The 24,532-nt window shown below is 32.7% G+C and overlaps 1 protein-coding gene and 1 pseudogene across 1 annotated transcript; one reads left to right on the top strand and one right to left on the bottom strand.

Moving 5' to 3' along the window:
• The first annotated feature begins 18,283 nt into the window (after positions 1-18,283).
• LOC143632044 (mannose/glucose-specific lectin-like) lies at positions 18,284-19,865 on the top strand. Its single transcript, XM_077100640.1, has 4 exons — positions 18,284-18,334; positions 18,466-18,718; positions 18,857-19,306; positions 19,398-19,865. The coding sequence occupies exons 2-4, from the start codon at positions 18,467-18,469 to the stop codon at positions 19,650-19,652; spliced, it is 957 nt and encodes a 318-aa protein (XP_076956755.1). The 5' UTR covers positions 18,284-18,334; position 18,466; the 3' UTR covers positions 19,653-19,865.
• A 3,554-nt stretch (positions 19,866-23,419) lies between these two features.
• Positions 23,420-23,887, bottom strand: LOC143632070 (putative mitochondrial protein AtMg00820 pseudogene; annotated as a pseudogene).
• Between the last annotated feature and the right edge of the window lie 645 nt (positions 23,888-24,532).

The following is a 24,532-nucleotide window of genomic DNA, read 5'->3' on the forward strand; positions in this document are numbered from 1 at the left end:
TGGATCTTGCGAGAAGTGATATTACAGCGAGAAGTGCGAGAAGTGAATGTATAACTCCATTAATCTTTAATTTCACTCTCTTTCATATGATATTACATACATATATGTAGGTTGGTTGTATTTATGTCTTAATTACACATTCAAACCAACCTACAAACATATAAATGTACCGAGCCACATTCAAACCTATGTACCTACACACATACAAACGTACATACACATATACAAACATGCGTACACATATACAAACATACGTACCTACACACATACATATGCACCTACACAACGCACCTACACATAAGAAAGGAAGTGAAATTAGGGATTAATGGAGTTACACCTTCACTTCTCGCTGTAAAAAAACTTCTGAAATGATCCAATACCTATATATATATATATATATATATATATCATACACACAAAGTTATAATAATAAAAACAACATGCAGTTGCCAACCCCCACCCCACCCCACACACACACACATTTCGCCCATTTGTAGCCTTGGGGCGGCTAACTGTGTACGGTAATGCCCTTCTTGAGCTATGCACGGCTAACTGTGTATCAGTTAGCAAGCATCACTTAACTACTCCTAATTATATCATATTCCTAGGTTATTGTAACCCCTAGCTACGGGGGTCGGGGGCAGCGCCCCTGGCAGCAGGGTTCTAGGGGCGGGAGCCCCTAGCGAGGTCCAATAGGCAGATTTGATATGATTAAATAATTGAACTTCAGTTTTCTGATGAGATTTTTAATGAAGACTTATTAATTAAAATAACTTTTTTCCAAGCTGACCTGGCACCTTAACCCAGCCAAGGGCTCTGCCCTTGGACCCCGCTATGGGCTACCGCCCCTAGAACCCCGCTGCCAGGGGCGCTGTCCCCGACCCCCGTAGCTAGGGGTTACAGTAACCTAGGAATATGATACGGATAGAGCTAGTTAATTGGTACATTTAATTGTTATACATTTAGCAGCCCCCAATTAAGGAAATGAGTTACCATTAACTCTGAAAGGAATCGTACCTAGGTGAGTTTCTAGCTCCATGTCCCTGTTATGTTTTCGGGGTTGTGCGCATACTCGATTTGATTAGTTAATACACTTACCTTAAGTGGTATGTGTATGCCATGAATGTGATAGTTATTATATTGAGGATATGAATGAATGTTTTTCGGTGCGTCAACGATATTCGGATATTGCACGTATCTCCAGGGAGGGTTATCGTTAAAGATTAATATGTAAGGATGAATGTATATAATTGTATGAATGTATGGCTATATGAGTATGTAGAAATGTTTGGAACAGACCCTAATAATATCTGCGAATATAAGGAACAAACCCTAATAATATCTGCAAATGTGATAGGGCGAAATGCTCTTAAACACATATGATTATGCAAGTATGAATATATGTATTAAAGAAAGTATGAAAGTTTGAAAGTATGTAAGAAAGATAACAAGCTAAGTATGTTATATGTATCTTCGGATACGTATATATATGTAAGTATGTGAATGTATTACATGTTGCCTGATTAACTAGAACTCACTCAGCGTAGTTGACATTTAGTATGCACACAGGTAAATAGACTAAATCAACTAGCATGAGGGAGACATGTGACAGGAATTGAAGAGGCTGACATCTGAATATTTGTCATGATGTTTTAATAAGATATTTTAAGTTATGTTTTTAAAGACAATTTATTAATGTTTTGTGATGAATGATTGAAGTTTTATTATTTCAGCAAAAGTTTAAATTAACTCTGATATTTAGAACTGTGTTTATGAGTAAATCCAACGCCAAAGTAGGGCACCGGAATGGGGCCTTACATTTTATAAATTAGATTAGATAGTGATTGTGGTTTATAATTAATGTGCACTAATGTTTATTAACTTGTTGCTACAATTATGTTGAAATATATTTAATTGGGGAAACAAACGTACAGGATGTAAAATAATTGTTTAGATAGTTTGAAGATTTAAAATAAAACCATTGATACTTACCATATAAAAGAAATTATGATCTTTACTAATATGCCCTTACATTTAATTAAATAAGAAAAGAAAAAGAAAAATTATGATTGGTTGGATTGACTTCTTACACTTTTAGCAATAACTTGAATTCTCTCACTTTTTGCAATAACTTAAATCCTCTCATGAACTTAAACACACACACACACACACATATACACACACACACACATATGTGTGTGTGTGTGTGTGGACAACTTTAACTAAAAGGGAACTTAATAAAAGTGAGGAACTGAGAAACTCTTTATTTTAAAATTCATTTTTCATGTAAAAAGCACATTTTTACGTAATCCTTTAGAGCTTTTTACATACAAACACATGTAAAAGTCGTTTTAAAAAATATATAATTTTTAGTTAAAAAAACGTAAAAAATTTTACAAAGTTCATTTTTCATTGAAATGTCTTCTACATGTATTTATAAGCAAAAAGTCTGAAGAATTTATGCTAAAACTATTTTTTAGAGTAAAGTGCTGAAATCGTCCTTGAGGTTTGGCCAATTATGCGACTTTCGTCCAAAAAGTTTCTTTTATGCAACTAGACCATTGACGTTTCTCATTTCTTGCCAATTACGTCCAAGTCGTTAACTCCGTTAGCTTTTTAACGTTAAGTCAGGGGTATTTTGGTATTTTCATTTTTTATTATTTGATTCATTATTTTATATTCTTTTATCCCTATACCGTTTCATCCACTAACTCGTCGCCGGCTGCAACTTTGCCCCCATCTCAACTTTCCGGCCACAAAGAACCACTGTGGTTCAAAGATTTGAGGTACAACCATAACCACCACCGGAAATCCCCCACGTTATCCTCTGTACTCGCCACCCCGAATCTTATTTATCTGCAAATTGATACCTTGAAATCACCGTATAACACCAACACCACAACCACTACCACCGCACCATCATCCTCTTTCTCTCTCAATCAGTTAGATTTGTGGTTGCAAGAGTCTTCTTCATTGAGTGAAACCCTCAATCTCAGACAAAAGTCAAGAAACACAGATTGTATATGACACCGCTCAGTCTTCATTCCGATTGAAACCCTAGAAAAACAAGATGATGAAGACAAGAATGGATGACCCAATCGACACGTATACCTGTTCGTTGACCGTCGCGGATCCGCCGGCCAAAGATTCGCAGATTCACCGGATAAACGAAGGTTTTGGTCACGGTGGTTAGATCTGATGGTGGTGTTGTGTCTATTTTGTTTATAAAACAAGGCCAAACACCTAACCTTTGAGGAGGATATTGAGAACTGATGGTGTCCGGTCATGGTGGACCAGACGGTGTTGACGATGATGGTGAAGGTATCAGATCCAAAATGAAATCAAATGAAAGTATTATATATCGTATATATTATGTATGTATTAGTTTATAGTTTAAGTTAATTATAAAGTGTATACTTATATATAAAATACTAAAAGAAACAACAAAAACAAACTAATATGTAAAATGACCAAAATACCCTTGACTTAACATCAAAAAGCTAACGGAGTTAACGACTTGGACGTCATTGGCAAGAAATGAGAAACGTCAATGGTCTAGTTGCACAAAAGAAACTTTTTGTACGAAAGTCGCATAATTGGCCAAACCTCAAGGACGATTTTGGCACTTTACTCCTATTTTTTATAAAGAGTTCCTCACTTTTTTTGAGTTCCTTCTTAAACATGTTTGTATATATATGGGAGTCATGAGCAAATTAAGACGGTGGGATTTAAGAGTTTTACAACCTTTTAAGCACATAATACAACTTTAAAGAGGTGCAATGTGGTCATTGTAATACTTAAATGTCAGTGTTTTTCATACTACTCCAAGATAGTTACAATACTAGTCCCTTTATCTTAATCACTTTTTATAAATTCGAAGAATAGTTACAAATTTAACATCTATCTTTTGTATATTTACTCTTTTTAATTTCACTTTTTACCCAACTCCCCCCGAGATTTGTAAACAGTCATAACTTTTTCGTACGTTAATATTTTTTTTAAAACATTACATTATAAAAACGAACGCTTTATTGTCTTTAATTTGAGTATGATATTGCTATAGTTTTTTCAGTTAAAAAAACAACAATTACGAAGATGTGTTTACGGTCTGGTTATGATGGTTTTTAAATTAAACCGAGAGTTAAACCATTATTAATGTTCTTTTTTCGTCGAAAACCTAAACCAACCCATTGAAAATTGAAATCGGCTGTCCAAATATTAAAGAAAAAAAATCAACTGTGAAATCAAATTAGGTACAATGAACGCACGTAAATTTGTTACGTGATTACCAATGTCTGCGTTTTCCGTTGTATCGTGCGGGCTCCCGTCTAGTATATATATACTAGGATAGAGCTTGTGTGATACACGGGTGGTTAAAAAAATAATACAAAAAAGTTAAATTTAATAATAAAAATAATAACATATCTTATAGATTCATAAGACATAAATAATTCCCTAAAACACATAGATTAGTAAAAATAATTTATATTTGTATTTTAAAAGAAAACAAAATGAAAGGTTGTGAATTTATACCAATTAAGAAAAAGAGAAGACTAACATCAATTCATCATAGTTAAGTTGGTAAACTACGAATATTTTAAAAGCCAGGTAGTGAGTTTGATTCTCATCAACAACATATTATTCATTTTAACATTCATGAAAAGGAAATTATAAAAATGAAACTTGTACACTTCACAATTTATGTGAAATGTCTAATTAAATGGGTCTAACTGAATGACATATGAAAATAGTATTGCTTTATAGTTTAAGTATGTGTGTGTGTTATGCATGCATGTGTGTGAGAGAGAGGGGTGGCCCCACCATCCATCTGCAGCCACAAACGGACCTGAACGGACTTCTCCCCACATCGCTGCTCAGGGCCGACTATAAGGGAGGGCCGGGTGGTCGACGGACCCCGGCCCGACACCCCGGTAGGCCCGGATTTTTTTTTTTTAAATTATATATATATTTTTGTGAAACACAATATGTATATACAATGTTTAAACATAATTACAGAATCACTAGCTTGGTTCAGTGGCAAAGGGGTGTGTCTTTCAACCAAAAGGTTGTGGGTTCTAACCTCACTTGAGACATTTTAACTTTATTTTATATAAAAAAGAGTTTTTTACAAAACCAAATCATGAGGCACAAGTTTGGATTGGTCGGTCTACATGATACCTATTTTTATTAAGGTCCAAAAAAAATTTCGCCTTCGGCCCAAAAATTTTTAACCGTTCTCAGAGTCGGGCCTGTCGCTGCTCATCCGCCCCTCCTCGTCAATCCGTCTGCCACATAACTTGGACAACACCCAAAACATGAGTGTTATGAATGCCGTTACCGTATAAGATATGTTTATCGCACAAATTCACATGTCACATAAACATAAATGGAACATAAATGATTGGATTGAGAATCATGAAGGGAAGGATGGTGGTCATAACTATATGATTTAGCATTAAAACCTATGTTTCATATCCCGACATCTGGAAGAGAATAAAGTAGAAAACATCTTTTTATAAAAGTAGTAAACAATATTTAAGAGGCATTTAGTTGATAAAAAGTTGAAGATATGCTGAAAGATCCTTTTACAATTTATGTTGAAAAAAAAGTTAAAAGAATAATAATAGAAAAAGAAAAGACGATTGGGAGTAAAGATATTCTTTCTTGATGACTCTCATGTTATCTTTTAAGTGAATTACTGATTAAAAGAAAAGAATAAGATACGTTTAGAGTGATTTGACATAAATGTGTGAGAATGTGGGATCTTATGACATATTTAACATCGTGAAATTGTGAACGTTCTCAAAACATCCCATTAATGAATAGAGATTGCATTTTTATTCTCATAAATAAATATTTTCTGTCCTCTATAAACACGTTTTTAACGACATGTTTTGTCTTAACGCGTATCTCACGATATGTTTGGCCTTAACGCGTCTCTTACGACCTGTTTTGACACAAAACGCGTCTTTCACGACCTGTTAGCCACCAACGCGTCTTTCACTATGTGTTTGGCCTTTTTGTTTTTTAAATATTATTATAACTAATTTTACTTATATTTGATTTTTCTTTTATAACTTTTAACATATAAAGTTATCAGTGGCGGATCTAGACCATAATTTCGGGGGGAAACGTTAAAAAAATAATTTATTACCGTATTTCATACAATTTAAATGAATTTTTTTACCACTAATGGTAAAATATTTTTCATACAATAACTAATTTTTTTTAAAAATATTTCATACAATAGTTTTTTTTATTTAACTTGTCTTTGTACCAATATCATCATTTTCTTGTAATTTTTGTTTAAACCATAAATCCATAATCAATTTCAATTTACATATAAACCTTAAATCTCTAATCAATTACAATTTCCTATTTATATTGTCCGAATATCTAACAAACCATAATCAATTATTCAGTTGCTATCAATGGGGTGATGCTCCATTGTCAAAGGCAAAACCTTTGAAACACCTAGGTTTGGAGGGGGGTTGGGTTCAGATCCTATAGCCAACAAAAATTAAAAGAAGTTCTTTGTTGAAAAAAATTATTTAATTGCCCATAGACAATTCTAAATAGCAATTCATAAATACAAATAAACAATTACAATTTTAAGTAGAAGTAGAAGAATACATAAATTGTACAAGTAGAATTCAAACTGTGGACAAGGGAGTGAGGGACTGAAGGAGCACCAACCGTTGGCTACTCGGCTGCAACATGCAGGGGGTCGGGGCAGTGTGGGGTGTAAGCCATGACTGAGTGAAACTTTGTTTTGTCGAATGATGATTTCGGGCCTAAACCAAGCATTTAAGCATAAGGGTAAAACAAACAAATGGTTTATTTAGTTTGTGGTTAAATTTGGTTGGGCTTTAATTGGTTTCGGCTTTTTAATTTGGCTGGACATTAAACAAACATGGGTAACGTTAAATCTTTTAAGGGGTAGCGAAATACGAAAACGGACCTAAACATATAAAAATTTGTATTACCAGCGAAAAGTTGAGGGGTAGCGGAGGCTACCCCTAGCTATATACTAGGTCTGCCACTAAACTTATATGTAATTTCAACTATGCCGTAGAGATGTGTTTATTTTTATCTACATGTTATCATAAATTTTACTCTAAACCGAGATGTGTCAAATCTATATCAAAATGTTCAATAAATGTTTGATAAAATTTGATCAAACACGGGTTTTAAGTAAAATTTATAGCACGTCTCAATGGTATATTTGGAACTTTATAAATCTTTATACATTCAAAATTATTAAAAAAACACAAGTATGAGTAATTAATTAGAATAATGTAATATTAAAAAAAACAATTCGTGAAAGCTGCGTTTGGTAGCCAAACTAGTCGCAAAAGACACGTTGAGACCAAACATGTCGTGAAAGATGCGTTGAGGCTAAACATGTTGTGAAACACGCTTTGAGATCATATATGTCGTCAAAGAAGTGTTTATAGGAGATATTTCTGGAAACTTTTATTTATGAGAACTAAAATAGAATATTTCTCAATTAATAGGATATTTTAGGAATTTCTCTTTGACATCTTATTTAAGATGGGAGTACTCTCAGAATATTCATTTAACTTTAATAAAGTCGTATTTATTTCATTTGACTTATCATCTCTCAAAGATATGTCTTTCAAAAACTAGTCGACCAGCCCGAATTTTAATTATCACCCGACTTGATTCTTTTTTTTTTTTTTTTTTTTTGAACATACAAGCTTTCCTCCTACTATTTACATTATACCGCCAATGCCAGGAATCGAACCCTGGACCTCTCACCAAAAGGCCAAAGCCTTTACCATCCCACCAAAGTGGTGATCGCTCCGACTTGATTCTAATTAAAGGAATATCTGCTAATATATATTCATCTTCTGGAGATACAGTACATAATAAAATACTTGTTCCATATCCCATCATCTTTATCCTCAAAATGTCTGTCTATATTTCCTCATTCTCATACCATACTAACTAATAGTACTGTTATTGACGGGATATCTACCATGTCTGGTTGTTGTCTTGAGCTCATTTGGAACTTGTATAACAATCATATTGTCATGTCTGATTATTGTTAGAGATCTCTTAAGATGAAATATATCATAGCATATATATATAGGGATGGACCCACATAGAACCCATCGGCTCCCGAGACACCATTGTTTTTTAAAAATTATATAGAGGCGGTATATTAAATATTGTAAGGACCCCATAAAAATTAATATTTGGAACCCATAGTATTTAGGTTGAACTGGTCTAGTGGAAAGTCATTTGTTTTTCCTTTGAGAGGTTGCGGGTTCAAGCCTCACCACACTCTATTTTTGTTGTTTTTTATATCCTAGTCAATATTAGTTATTTAGTTAGGGTATTTGCGTTTTTCGTTAGTTTCTCCCATATAGTCATTATCACCATGCAACATCCTACTATACTATTAAAATAATTGAGATTGAGTCCACATGACCCTTCTCTATTGGTCTATTCTCTTTGTTTCCAAATATATCATATACTTCTCTAATTTTCTTAACAATTAAATAAATCAAAAATAAATTCAATCACCAATAATTAATGTAACCATTTAAGTTTAAGAATAACAATATAATTACAATTCCAATATTCCAATATTACAATACCCGATTTCCTTATGAGTCGTGTAATATTCAATTCCTTTTTAACCTAATCACCCAAATCCCTCTTTCACTCCGCCATTATTTTACATCGATCCGATAATGATTTCATTAGATTCTGCGATTGTAATCGACCTTGGAGTTTGCCTAAATTAGTTTGATCAACGGTAAATTAAGGCTCCATTATTTGAAGACAAGTATTGATTTGATTAGATCCGATAGTTGATTTCAGTAGATCCATAACGATGTACCCGCTCAGCATCTGGAAGTATACTGTTACTCATGTCTTCACATCCATGGCCGTTTTCCCCGTCAATCGACGTTTTTTCGGGTCACTAAACCATCAGGTTTGTATGGTTAATCGATTTATTATTTTAGATTACTAATTTAGGTTAGTATGTTTAATGTTTAATTGTTAATTGATATGTTTCATATCAATTGCTCTGTTTAATTCCTGTGTTTAATTGATTCCAAATTTCAATTGCAGTATATGTTAAATTTTTTTGATTTGTATTTTAGGTTAGCAACTTAGGTTAGTATGTTTAAATATATGTTTAATGTTTTCGAGTAATGTTTTATACTATATGTTTAATGTTTAATGTATAATGTATGTTTAATCTTTAATTTAATGTATAATGTTTAATTGAAATTGAAATTGAATCTATAGGATTGAATATAAAAGATCCTAAACACTGATTACAATTTAATTTTTGAATTGATCATACTTTGGTTTATTTTTAGATGTGTTGTGATTGATTTGTATTGATTCATATCATTATTACTACCTAACAACTTATTACGGATTTAAATTTAAACTGAAAGTCAACTTAATGTGTCTAATTTTATAAACATCAATTATAATTTAATTGATATGAATTATTATTGTTCGGTTACAAAAAATCCCTAATTACATTCTCTAAATTTACTATATTTATTACTGCCAATATAATTAAAAATCAATTATAATTTAATTGATATGAGTGATGAGTTAATATTGTTTGGTTATTCAAATCTCCCTAATTGTATTTCCTAAATTTACTATATTTAGACTTTTCCTTCTTATGGAACGATTCAAACTTTCAAACACAATCTATTTATCTATATATACTATAATCCGAATACATAAATTCTCACACTTCTCACTTCCTTACTCAAAATTCTCATGTCTCAAACTTATACCCTAAGCTCTAAGCATATGTCTACATATATGTATATGTGTGTGCATATCTACTGTAAAATATTTATTGTTTCAAATTTAATAAACATTATGCTCTTTGTTCTTCCCATAAATACATTTTATCTAGGATATATGTTTTGTTTTCCGTGGTTGAGAATTTGAGGTATTTTATGGTTAGCCATTAATGATTCGAGCCTAAGTATATATTTTATGCTTTTCACTAATGCAGATTCCGGTTCTCGAGAGTCCACTGATCTATTTTAGAGAGTAATGTAATGGCCTGCTATGGTGAGTGACAAGCTAATATTTTATTGTAATATTATTTTGACTTTGTGTGTTGGTGTATATACTTATATAATGTCATTTTGGTTGTTGCAGTTGCACATTGAGCTTCTCTTTTTGGCTCTTCAAAATTGAATTTGTAAGTTTTTTGTATTTTGTTTGTTAATAATGAATGATATATTTTTAATTTATATATGAAGCTTATATATTTTTTCTTTATGCAGGGATGAATCAATCAATGAATTTATTTCTCTTCGATTGAGCTTGATGAAAACATCAGGGTTGGGGCATGCCAAAATTGGGGTATGCTACCTACATCAAACATGTTAGTTATTCTTTTTTTCATGTTTAAAACACATACACATGTATATGAGAAATACATATTTTAAAACACACACACATGTATGCTACCTACATATTTTAATATTTTATCTTTGTTTTTAAGTATGAGAAATACATAGTTGTTGTGATGAGAGGTCTTGATGCTCTAAACACACATGTTGCCACAAATACTTTCTTAGTTGGTGATTGTGTGTGATTGGTTGAAATCATCATGGCATGTAACTTGATTTGGGCTTTAAAATGTGGCGAAAGAGCTTTACATCTGAGTATCCTTAGGTATTTCTTAGCCAAAGAAACTTCTTGATTTACTACCTCCAAGTAAGATGGTCTTGGATTCTTCTAAAAGGTTGTACTCAAGTCTAACTTATGTGAAGTTGCAATTAAAGGTATTTTTTTGTTTTTCTTAGTTTTTATATTTCGTTAAATATGAAACTCTTGTCTTTTGCAAACCATTTCTATATGAATGAGTCTGTCAAGTTATGTTTGTTTCATTTATGAGTGTCAATATGAGTAATTTCCGATTGGATTAACAATATGATATAACAATAACATTAAATTAAAATTTTGAATATTTTAAGTCTGAAATCAATAGACGTTACTTGAATCCATAATTAAAATTTTATACACTTAATGAATTATCTTATAAATCTGGAAACAAGTTAACATAAGTTATAAAATCATTTCAATATTCTTTCCTAATGGTTATGTGTTTACAGATATGTGAATTTGAATGTTGTTAAGAAATTTGACTTGTGTTAAAAGAGTTATTTTTTTTCAAGATTTTAAACTATGAAATTAGATTTTTTTTTCTGTAGCTTTTGGTTTTATTCAAGTGAGAGTAGAGTTACAAAGTTTATGATTTATATTTAGGAACTGTAATAATTACAAAAATGTGTTCCCTAAATTAATAAAATCGAGTTGTTCAGTTCAATTGTAAATTAGTCTTCGTGTTTAAAAGCCTACACTTTTTTACACGACTTGAGATGGAATGGTATCGATCTGCATCACGCAAAGATGTTTAGTTGATGATATGTTTGTTTTTGAAAATTTAGTGATATGTATTTTTCTATTGAAATGCTTTTAGATCTTGTGTGTTCATAGCTAATTATTATTTTGATTGTTGCATTTAGGTGCAAAAGGATGTCACACAAGAAGAATGATGGTTTACTTGATTCTTTTCAGGAAATGTGTTGCTCCTAAGGGTGGAAAAGGCACATTATTGTTTTCATTTATTTATTGAGATTTGGTATTTTTATTTTATTTTTGTCAAGTTTTTGGTAACTACTTCACTTAAAGTGTTGGTGTATTAAGGGCAAATTTCTAAATAAACATATTGGAGCAAAATAGGATCAGTTAGTTGCTTTTCTGCTATTTAAGTTGTATTTGATGGATTATTCAAATAATGTTTTACCAGAACTTATATTGGCAAGGTTGTGAATTTTCATCTATCCAACACATGATCGGTAGTTGTCCGTAAATATGAAACTATTTTTTTCTTTATATGAAACAATAGTTTTAACGGTTCTTAGTGTGAACAATCCGAGAGTAAACCGGTAACATGGCTGGTTATTTTATATATAGTTATAGTTGTGTATCGAACTTTTTATTGACTCGGTTTTGAGACAATTTGGTTAAATTTTACTATTTTTTAAAATAATTAGATGTAGGTTGTTATTTCTTGAAAAATATTCAATTAATATAAAACTAGCTGATGACTTTTTTAGTCAAAGTTGACTTTTTGATCTTTTGTGATTTTTAGAGGGTCAACACCGACTTCTGGTGAGCTCTGAATCTCATAATCAGTGTGGGTTAATTATGGAGTTTATATGATTACAAGTTTATTTGCTAAGCCTCAAGTTCAAATCAATGAAGCCATTTCATTTATGAAAGTTAAAGTGTTAAGCATCATGGGTTAATTATTTGAAGTTGTAGCTACAATTTAAATTCTTTTTCAATTGCAAGGGGTTAAGCTTGCAATGTGGAAGCTACAGACAGTTTGTAGTTACAACCTAAAAGATCAAAATTACTTAAATCATGCTTAGAGTATATTGGTCTTTTGGTATTATGGCAAAAATATTAGCTATCATGAGAATTGAGAAGCTGTTGATTGTTATTGTATGTAGGTTGATGGTGAATTCTTACAAGCTGGTATTATCTTAGGAAAGCTTGGTATTTCGAAACTTTTGTCAATTTTGACCACCTCTTGGTCAATTGTGATATTAGGAAAGTTTGACTGTCCTGGTCAAATTTGACCATCGAGTCAAAGTTTGGCGGATCAATTGCATGTTTGGTTTTTGTACACATAGCAATGGTCATGAATACTTTAGATAACAACTAAATATGATAGTTATAATCTTTATCTATATTTTACTTTATAAAGCATATGTATGTGTTTTACGCCCGCAAAGTGTGGGTTTCCCCAATATATTTATCAAACCTAAAGAACTATCTCATAATCTATAAAATAATCGAGAGTTTTAAGAGGATAAACCTAAAGAACTATCTCATAAGAGTTTTAAGTATATTGGTCTTTTGGTATTATGGCAAAAATATTAGCTATCATGAGAATTGAGAAGCTGTTGATTGTTATTGTATGTAGGTTGATGGTGAATTCTTACAAGCTGGTATTATCTTAGGAAAGCTTGGTATTTCGAAACTTTTGTCAATTTTGACCACCTCTTGGTCAATTGTGATATTAGGAAAGTTTGACTGTCCTGGTCAAATTTGACCATCGAGTCAAAGTTTGGCGGATCAATTGCATGTTTGGTTTTTGTACACATAGCAATGGTCATGAATACTTTAGATAACAACTAAATATGATAGTTATAATCTTTATCTATATTTTACTTTATAAAGCATATGTATGTGTTTTACGCCCGCAAAGTGTGGGTTTCCCCAATATATTTATCAAACCTAAAGAACTATCTCATAATCTATAAAATAATCGAGAGTTTTAAGAGGATAAAAAAATGCAAACGCATTTGGGTAAGCCTGTTATCGAAGTAAAAGTAATTTTAGGTACTAATATTTGTTATCACACTTACATTACTCATAGTAGTCTAATGCATTTATACTAAAAACTTCTGTTTAGTTCAAGAGAATACAGTTTTTCGTTACAGTTTGTTTTTCTATAACCATTAACAAAAGTCAATTTTAGTCTCAAAATGCTTATTTTAGATAAACAATGTAAAGTTACAAAAATAAACAATAAATATGGTTTAAAAATAATTAGTAGTTTATGTTTTAAAGTTTAAAATTTTGTTTCTAAACATTGTACTATGTAATATCATTCTCTGTAAGTTTAAGTCTTTTAATATTATGTTTTCCGTTGGATATGACTTACAATTATAAATCATGTAGGCGTGTCAAAAAACATATTAAAATATGTTTCGTTGAAATTATATATGTGTTTAATTGACGAGTTTTGTATTCCACCCATGTAGCACACGGGTTAATAACCTAGTATATACATAATTACAACGTGGGTTTTGCAATTTTTTTTATTATTTATCTTGTATATGCATATTACAATTAATCATTTATTTGTGTTAGCGTTAGTTTTTCATGTATGTAAGACCATATATATACAGCTTGCGTTTATATTTTTTGAGTATGAATAAAAATGAATTAAAAGTCTATGGTCTATTTAGTTTCTAATCTAGATTCTTTCTACTTACTTGTTTCCAATGACACCTATTTTCATGTGTTATTATGTTCATCGCCTCGACCCGACCCGAATAACAACAGGCCTGAAAATTTTGTAATCCGAAAAAATTGGGACCCATTGGCAAAAAATCATGGGTCCGCCACTGTACATATATATATATATATATATATATAATTTTATTTTATTTTTTTGAATTTTTAACACATATGTAATATGTAAGTGTAAGTAACGTAAAAAAAATTACAGTATTTTCTTACACACCGAATCGACTTTTTACACATGTATAACTAACATTTAAATTTGTGTAATTATCAAGAATCATTATTCTCTCTCATGATTCATTTTTAATTAAATTTAATCTCAGCCACATATTTTATACTTTTTTAATTAAATGTGTGGTCCATATTGAATTTTTAAAGTTTTTACAACTTATCAAATTCTCAAAATATTCTTCCCCTATATAGCATATATATATATATATAGAAAATATAAGGCGTATAATGGTTATTAAGAGACTACATCTTAATGGATCATTACCACTTAGTGGTTAAGAGGTAGTCTTAAGTCTGAATGGTTATAGTTTGTTAATAATACAGACTTAAGACCACCTCTTAATCATTAAGAGACTATGAACCAAGGGACGGATCTTTTAGGGGCCAAGGTGGGCTGAGCCGCTTTTTCGCGTACTAGAGTAAATTTTTGGCAAATATATATATATGTGTGTGTGTGTGTGTGTGTGTGTGTGTGTGTTCTCGGCCCACACCTGAATCATTTTAAAATAAATTCCTTAAAGTCGAAGAACGGGAAACAGTTTACCTGATAAACATAAAGAAAGGAACATAAGCCCAAATTTTTTAAAACAAAAAAGCCCAAGCCCAAATTTTTTAAAACAAAAAAGCCCAAGCCCAAATGGTTTTTTTTAAACTGACAAGTCCACACTTCTAACCCTGACCGAACAGCCAAAACATAAGAGTTTTTGTCTGGGCGCTAAGGTATGAAAATTGAAATCGAACATAAGCAAAAGCAAGTCGTTCGAAGAAGACTTAGACCACTAGACCCGGGTCGAGTAACAAGTGCTCACGTATCGACAATTTAAACATTAGGCAAGCAACATGTTCAGCGTTTTTTGTTTCCCCGATTTGGTATGTTAGGGTTTGGAATTTTTGGAAGAATTGGTAATTGAATTTGGTCCCCTTTCATGAATTAGGAATATGCGTGTTTTGATTATATGAATTCGGTATTTGAACGTGAATTCGAGGTATTCATATTTCCACTTGTATCTTGTTTTATTCTGATACTCATCTTTCTCCCCGCATCTTGTTTTTGTTTGTATAAAAAATAGTTTTTTACGTGTAAGAACGGTAAGTTGAATTGAATGATTGAATTGGTGTTTTAGTTGAATGATTAAATTGTAACAACTCGGATTCTCCAAACTAATACTTATTAATTTAACCCGACTCGTTTTTATTCGGGAAATTTTATTCGTAAAATATCACTTTTATCAAGAAGATTAACCATTAATATATTATTTCTTAATTATTTATGTAATATATATTATTAACTTTCAAATTATAACAATTTCTACCATAAGTTAAGCTTATACCCAAAAATGTTTCCACCTGCTAACTTTGGGGACTTACTTGCAAATTTTGCAATTTTATATTATTTTAACCCTTTTACCATTTACCCAACTCATATATAATATCCAAACCCGACCCTTATAGCAAACCCGTGACCCGTATTATTGCTTGAGCCTAAATCTTCGCGTTAATCTTGGAATTAATTTAGGATTATTATTCTCCTCCCTATTATCGGCCTAACAAACGTTTTAATTATGCTAATTACATAAAACTCGATTCGTCTTACCTAATATAATAATCTGACCTAAACCCGATCTTAATATACATGTAAACGACCATTATACTGCAATTAAACTTCGTCTGGACCCTCTACACCACCTCGCGACCTTACCCCGTCAGTTAATTGAAGTTTAATGATCTGCTACCCTTTGTTCGTATTCCCTGGACTACCGTCGGGTTCCGTTTAACAAACACCATCAGTTCAACATCGTTTTAGGTAAATATTATATGCATTGAACTCGCTTTTCGATCCTCTACATTAACCCCAACTTTAATTTATCTATCTCATAACAGATTTATTGATTGTTTGTTCTAGGGTTTATGTTTGTTATGAGTTGCGTCTGTCAATGTTTATGTAAATTTCAGATTCGGTTTGTTCAGGATTTTATTAAAGATGTTGGGGCTGGAGGTAGCGGGTTCGAGCCCCCTCCAGACCCGTTTTGATGCTTTTTTTTTAAATTCAGCTTTATTATATAACTTGTTATACAAATCATTGTTTAACTTTTTAAATATAGTAATTAATTTACATTTTATTAAAACCGACATATTAATCGAGCACATTGCCGAGTCGATGTTAAAACCATATATATATATGTATATTTATATCTATATAAATGTGTATATATATATAAGTATATGTACTTTAGTATTAAATTTGTTAACGGGTTTTGATATAAAATATATTTTTAAATTTAATCTTGTTAATTAACATATTAAGATTTAATTACAAGTACTTTATAAAAATCATATTTTATATAAGTCTTAATATTTATTATCTAGTATTTGCAATACGTATTTAAAAGAAATCTTTATTAATATATATATATATATATATATATATATATATAAACACCTTAAACGAGTTTCCAAATATTTTAAAACAAATCTCTTTATATAATCGATTCAAAAGTTACAAATATTTATTTAGTTAGTTAAAGATGTATTATTTAATAAAACTATTAATGAATTAACGTAATATATATAACTTTCGCAAGAACATACTTGACCATTAATTTCCGAACCTCTATATAAGTTTAGCTTCGTATTCAACACATATTTATTTTTTCCGTAATTATTGTTACTTAGGACTTCTCGTCAGTATCATTTCCAAAGAGTTTCGTTTACCGCTTTCTTACCTATTCATTTTATCTTGCTTAATCATCGAGGTGAGTACCACATTCCCCTATTTTACCGTTTTCAATGTTTTGGGGACATATGCGTAAATCGTATTTCTCATATATACTTATACACAAAACTGCAACTATTGTCTTATGTGTTAACAACTTATATCTTACTTGCTTATGTGCTTACATGCTTTACGTGAACCGCATTCGGAGAGGTCCAACATAATCTCATAATAGTATGATCATACGTCAGTTGTTATAGCCTTTGTGCTTCTCGACATCTCAGTTATACTTGCTCATTGTTATTTTGTTATTCTCATATGACTTGTTGCAGCTACGTATTTTTGTTATATATATTATATGTATAACTAAACTGGTGTGTTGCTCACTCAACATGTGTTGTTGACAAAATTCTATTTTAAACGCATCTGCAGGTTGATGAAGACTTAGTGAAGAATTTAAGTTAGAATTGATACGATCAAGAATTTAATTTGTAATTGTTGTTTGTTTAATAAGTTGTATTTTTTACTTGAATTATTGGAAATTATTAAATAGTTATTGAAACTTATATTGTGCATGATAGTAACCTTGAGAGCTGTGACAATCAGTTCGCGCCTTGACATTTCCGCCGTAGGTTGGGATGTGACATAAATATAGATTTTTAATTTTTGCCTGACCGAACCTGACTACCGACCCGAAACCTAAAAATAGAAAAAACCTTTTTTCTTCTCATGACTTTCGACCAATCCATGATAAATATTGAAGATCCGCCACCTCAAACATCCCCTAATAAATTGCACAAGTCATACATTTTAATAATATAATACTCATACAAAGAAAATTGGTTATTTATCAAAAATTTAACATCCAAGTATCCGAGATGCATGTGGAAGTGAATAAATTATAAAAACATATTTTTAAAGAAAGTAAGTAAAATTTATTATAAACAAACTTTTGAATCAAAGCAGGAAGTTTTGTTAGAGAAAAGCTAAATTTATAGAATGATACTTGAAAAGATTTTCTTTAGAGTTTAAACTATTTATAGAAACAAAGTTAAAAGAACAATATATAATACTTGAAAAAGACAAAACATGTAGGGGGTGAGGATATATTCTTAGTCACTCTCAGCTTATCAAGTGAGTGATTGATTAAAAGAAGACAAAACGGTCCGTACCAGTGTTTGCATATAAATACGCGGGACCTTATGCTTCCTTCCACATTCAACCCAGCTGCTTTAGATCAAAAGAAGGCTAGCTAGCAAGGTATGAATCATTTTTAAAAAAATAGCTTAAAATCAAGTTATATTTTTGTTTAAGTTCTAAATATAAATCCTTAAATTTATACTCAATTCAACTTTTCAGTGATGCTTTGAATATATTACTTTTTGATACAGTATGGCAGGAGTACTACAAAACGTGAACGTTCCACATGCAAACGCTATTCGTGTAGGAACTTGGGGAAAGCAAAGCGGAGGTCCTCAGAATAACTGGTCTTTAGAAATTCAGCAAGGCCACAGGCTGCACAGCATAAAGATTGATCATGGTGATGGTGTGATATACTCTCTTATATTCACCACTGAATATAGAGGTGAATTGTACACTTCTAAAAAATTTGGTGGTTGGAATGGTGGACAAACAGTTTCCCAGGTGAAATTTACTGATCAATGCTTATACATATATAACACACATATATTTACGAAACTTAAGCAAACTTCATAGTCTTCATGTTGGCACATACATACATATATATATATATATATATATATATATATATATATATTTCAGGTTACCTTTGGCAAGTGCGAGGAACTAGTTGGAATTAAAGGAAGTGTTGGTACTAAAGGTATTTATACAATAATTTCTTCACTTTCTTTTGAAACGAACAAGACCACCTATGGACCTTTCGGTGGAGCAACCGACAATGTGTTCTCCTTACCTTGGGACAATGGCTCATTAGTCGGGTTTTACGGGCTTGCTGGCTATTATATTGATAGCATCGGTGTCTATGTGAAAGCCCGTGGGGAAATCATGAAGATCGGAACATGGGGAAAAAGTATTCCTGCAGGCCCTCAAAATAAATGGTCTTTCCAACTTGAAAGAGATAGTCATTTGAAGAAGATAACCATTGATCATGGCGATCTCATATACTCTCTGATGTTCACCTATCAGTGTGGACAGTTGATACGCAATTCTGACAAATTTGGTGGTTGGAATGGTGGAGAAAAAGTTTCTGAGGTAACTAATTCTTGACTCAAACAATATAATATATGTATCATAAAAAGTTTTTTGTTAGGGCGGTTTAAATCTAATCTTTCATAATTGATAGATAACATTCTGTGGGGATGAAGAAATTAAGGCTATCAATGGCACAGTTGCTTTGTCAAGGGGAACCTATGCGGGTAACACTGTAATTTCATCAATATCGTTCGTGACGAACAAAAGAACGCATGGACCATTTGGTAACGTAAGAGGGACGGCTTTTACAGTACCATGGGAGTATGGTTCTTTTGCTGGATTTTATGGCCTTTGTGGATATTATATTGATAGCATCGGTGTCTATTTAAAGGCTGCCAAATGCTGAAGGAAGATACTCGAAATCATCATGTAACCGTTGGTAGATGTTTGAATAAGTTGCTTTAAGGTGTGCAAGTCATAAGGGATTGCGAGTCTTCGGTCACTAGTTTCGCAGTCTGTTTCATCAAATAAATGGCGTTTGCTATTTTTGTATGGTCTGCTTTACTATGTGTAAGCTTTGTAATGTAATGAATAAAAATATGACAAATTCCAGCATTTAGCAAGTGTGTAAACCCTCATATCCCAATAAAACTAGGAGTCTAGGACAAAACATGGAAAAAAAACCCTTGTGTGTATCTTATAAAATATATTTCAATTCCTGGATCGATAATCAAACGCAAAGTAAACGAATAACTCTCATTTATTATTAAGAAAATATAACTTAAAAAACTGATTACAACTCTATCAAACTTTAACTCGGTTTGACTCTTGATGAACCTTAACTTGATTGCATCTCATCTTCTCTAGATGAACCCTAACTCGGTTGCATCTTACAAATACTCTTTCTAATGCCTAACCATGAGTTGGTTTATATAGACTAACCTAATTTGCTAGCTAAAACATTACCTATTATAATTACATAACAATTAAGAAACATGTTGTAATTATGAAACATAACCAACTATGACTGACTTGTCAATATTGGTTCATCAAGTTCACCAAATTTGTGAGTTAGAGTCTGAAATTAAGTCCAACAATATTTACGTGTCGCATATTGTTTATTGTTTCATTCCGTTATTATAATCGCGATCAATACTGAATGTGATGCCGTTGAAAGCACTCTTGTATAGTTGTATTGTTGTTTAACTATATATACACACACAATCTTCTTCATGTGGAAGTATTTTCATTTGGGATAAAAATGTTGGGTTTGAACTACTTTTTATTATTTCCTTCAGTTTGATACTATAAAGTTGTATTTCATACTAGGCGCATATTAACTGCGCGCATGGTTCGTAGGTTCTTGCATGGCATTGGATATCTCTATTTTATGATTTTAGACTGTTAAAACTTTCACCTTCCGATTCACACCACCAATATCTCAAGCTTATCCCAAAACTGACTAGAATTATCTGAAATTAGTTATAACTAGTAATACAACCCACCGCGTTGCGGTGGAACATGTCAAATACATTAAGAGAGTTCAAATGACAAAATCTTGGATACATTTGTGGCGGGTCAGATCATTGGTTCTCATGGTCATCCAACTACATCCAATGCTCTTATTGAATAATGTCCAGAAATCAGCTGATGAGAACCGGCCAATTAATGTTTCTCAGCTGACTTTTTAAGGTTCGATTCTCAAACATTTGGATTCCCTATTTTGTGGAGTGGATACTAACATTCGTCACTTTCAGATTATATTTTTCTATCATACAACCTAATGAATCTATGTCACCATATCTTGTGCACATCATATCAGATGCAATGGTGAAAATACTGACAAAGAAAGTGTGTCTGAGACATGCATCGGTTCAGCCATTTTTCTAGGTAAAAGTTGAGAGTCACATCCTTAGAAATTATAATTACTGTAAGGTCAACTCCACCAGTAGCTCCATCTCAACTAAACGCAAGAGAGATAGCACCACCATTTCTCAGCTTCACCCTTTTACACCCTGTCGTAATCTTGATGTTGTTACTAAATGACGAAGACAGATCGAGATAATGATGATAGAAATAGCGATAATCTAGACGATGATGAAGCAAATTGATCATCTTCTGCCCCTTTTCTTCTATTATATGTGAAGACCGAGTCCAACCTAGTAATCACATGCCCAGGTGGGCAATCCAGCCAAGATAAACTGCTTATTCAACCAAAATCAAATAAATGGCCTAGACCCACTATCCTCGGTGTAACATTAAATACAAACACAACAAAGCAAGTTAACTAACAATTACTTCAGTATGTTTGATATCAACTAAAATGTATAATCATAATGAAAATGTTAACTTTTTAGACATCAAAGCCCCCATTTTCATCATTATAATTATTTGTTGAGAAGACGAATCTTCAAAACTGGTGTAACTTGACACACCTAGCTCCAAATATAAGATTGTGTACGATTGTATTGGTGTGATGGGAACACGACTTCAAATTGATGATATATACATCATAAAAGATCCATGCAACTTGTATGCCGGAAAGGATGTATTGTGTGCCATTTTACGTTAATTTCAACAATGAAATTTACGTTAATTTCAACAATGAAATTTACAATTGATTCCTTAGATAGTAAAACATGCTCATACTATTCTCCCTAGCGATATATGAGGATTAGATATGTGTTGAAATGTGTAATACAGTAACAATTACGGTTGGATTGTTGGTCGATTTGGACGTAATTACAAATCGAAGAAACAAATTCTTCATATGGCATCCGGTATCTCATAATAAACGAAGTTGCTTTAGTGTGTGTGTGTGTGTATATATGTAAGAGGAGAATTCTCTCTACCCAATTGAGAGAGATTTATATAATATATATTGACCATAATTACAATACAAAAAAGGAAAATAATAAATACATTTAATACATAATATTTGCCAAGAGTAATAATCGTGATTGAGAGCAATTAGTGGAATTGCTATCTATTATCCCCCCTCAAGCGAGACGGCGGTGAACATACACGAAGTAATGTCCGAAAGTGTTCGAATTGCGGTCTCGGTAGACTTTTGGTGAAAATGTCAGCTAGTTGAAGCTTGGCAGGAACAAAGCGAGTATGCAGTTTCCCTGACATAACGAGCTCACGAACAAAGTGGTAATCTAAGTCGATGTGTTTGGCCCGTTTATGAGAAATGGGATTTTGGCTCATGAATAATGCACTACGGTTGTCACAAAGCAATGTAGGTCTATCTTATGGAAGAGCATGAAGATCACGTAACAAGTGAGTGACCCAAATGATTTCCACGGCAGTATTGGCCATAGCCCGATATTCCGACTCGCAACTGGACCTTGAGACGGTGGGTTGTTTCTTTGCACTCCATGAAACAAGATTACCCCCCTAAAAAGATTGAATAACCATAAGTTGATCATCGTGTTTCAATGCAACGAGCCCAATCCGCATCAGAGTAACCCAAAATAGTAGTATGCTTAGGTTGTTGAAAAACAAGACAATGCGATATTGTTCCTTTCACATAATAGAGTATGCGTTTAACGAGGTTAAAGTGATTATCTGTCGGAGCATGTAAGAATTGACATGCTTGGTTAACGGCATAAGCAAGATCGGGCCGAGTAATGGTTAAATATTGTAAGGCACCAACAATTGAACGATAAAAGGTAGGATTGGGGTACGGTGTGCCGGTGGATGTGAACGAATCAGTAGTTGCGAGGGGTGTGGGAACGGGCTTCGCATCGAGGAGCCTAGCACGGTTAAGAATGTCATGTGCATATTTCACTTGACTAAGAAATAACCCATCATCAATTTGAACAACCTCCAAACCCAAGAAATAATTTAACGACCCCAAATCCTTAATAGCAAACTCATTGTTTAACCGGTTGATGAAGTTGGCAAGCATAACAGGTTTATTGCCGGTGAGGATAAGATCATCCACATAAACAAGAAGGTACATAAGACAATCTCCTTGATTGAAAACGAACAGTGATGTGTCGGCTCGGCTACACGTAAAACCATAAGTGACCAGAAATGAGCTTAACCGTTGAAACCATGCTCGCGGTGCCTGTTTCAATCCATAGAGGGCTTTATTTAGTTTACACACATAATCAGGAAGATTGGAATCAATGAAACCTGGTGGTTGTTCCATGTAAACGGTTTCAGTTAAAGAGCCGTTAAAAAGGCGTTGTTTACGTCTAGTTGATGGAGAGGCCAATTGTTGATAATAGCCAAGGATAGTACTATAAGCACAGTTGAAGCTTTTACAACCGGGCTGAAAGTGTGAGAAAAATCAAGTCCCGGAATTTGAGTAAAACCTTGTGCGACAAGTCGAGCTTTATGCCGATCAGTCGAGCCATCAGAGTGATATTTAGTACGAAAAACCCATTTGGAGCCGACAATATTAGCCATTGCGGGTCGAGGTACTAAGCTCCATGTATGGTTACGCTGAAGAGCATTGATTTCTTCTTGCATCGCATGCATCCAATGAGGGGTTTTGGAAGCGGCTCGATAACCTTTAGGGTCTGAGGCAGCGAGCAAAGCAACATGGAGACTATTTTGCATAGCCTGAGCAAGCATGGCACGGTGTTTGGGGTTGGGTTTAACGGTACCGACCTTGGAGCGAGTGACCATAGGATGGGTTCAAGGTGGTTGTGGTGAATCGATGTGAGTAGTCGGTTGCGTTGAGGATGGGTCGTGACGCTCAATTGCTTCGATTTCATTTACGTGCTTTCGGTTTTATTTCAAGTTTGTATTCAACATCAAGGTGAGTTTCTCACACCCCCTTTTTACTCTTTTACTACTTTTGGGGGTAGCATATATATCATATCCAAATTACAATTTCCTTTATTCATTATTTACAAACTACAATTCGCTACATGGACTTGTGTGTTTACTTGTTACTTGCTCAAAATTACTTGCACATGGATTACTTCAATATAGTATGATCATGCGCCCCCCTTTGCGCTCAATACATTTGTTGTTATGAGTGGAAAAGGGCCTCATTATCCGAGTACGTTGGTGCACAATCCCAACCGGAAAGGACCTTACTTGCGCTTATCTGAGTACGCTGGTGCACAATCCCAGTTGGAAAGGACATTATTTGCTCATTTACACTTGTTCATGGAATTGTAGGATTTTTATGTACGTATATCAAAACTTGTGTGAACTCACCAAATATTCACTTAGTTGACTTTATTTTATATATATGTTACAGGTACAATTATTAGAGGATGAAACGGAGAAGACACTAGAACTTAGGTTATATTAATAAATGGA

The sequence above is a fragment of the Bidens hawaiensis genome, unplaced genomic scaffold (assembly GCF_021521415.1).
Source record: "Bidens hawaiensis isolate Kalapana, Puna unplaced genomic scaffold, B.hawaiensis_p1.1 tig00006359_1, whole genome shotgun sequence".
NCBI classification, from domain to species: Eukaryota; Viridiplantae; Streptophyta; class Magnoliopsida; order Asterales; family Asteraceae; genus Bidens; species Bidens hawaiensis.

Excerpts from the sequence above, each read along its gene's own strand:
- LOC143632044 (XM_077100640.1), top strand. The coding sequence starts at position 18,467 with ATGGCAGGAGTACTACAAAACGTGAACGTTCCACATGCAAACGCTATT. Across the intron at positions 18,719-18,856 it reads GTGGACAAACAGTTTCCCAG|GTTACCTTTGGCAAGTGCGA; the intron begins GTGAAATTTACT and ends TATATATTTCAG. Across the intron at positions 19,307-19,397 it reads GTGGAGAAAAAGTTTCTGAG|ATAACATTCTGTGGGGATGA; the intron begins GTAACTAATTCT and ends CATAATTGATAG.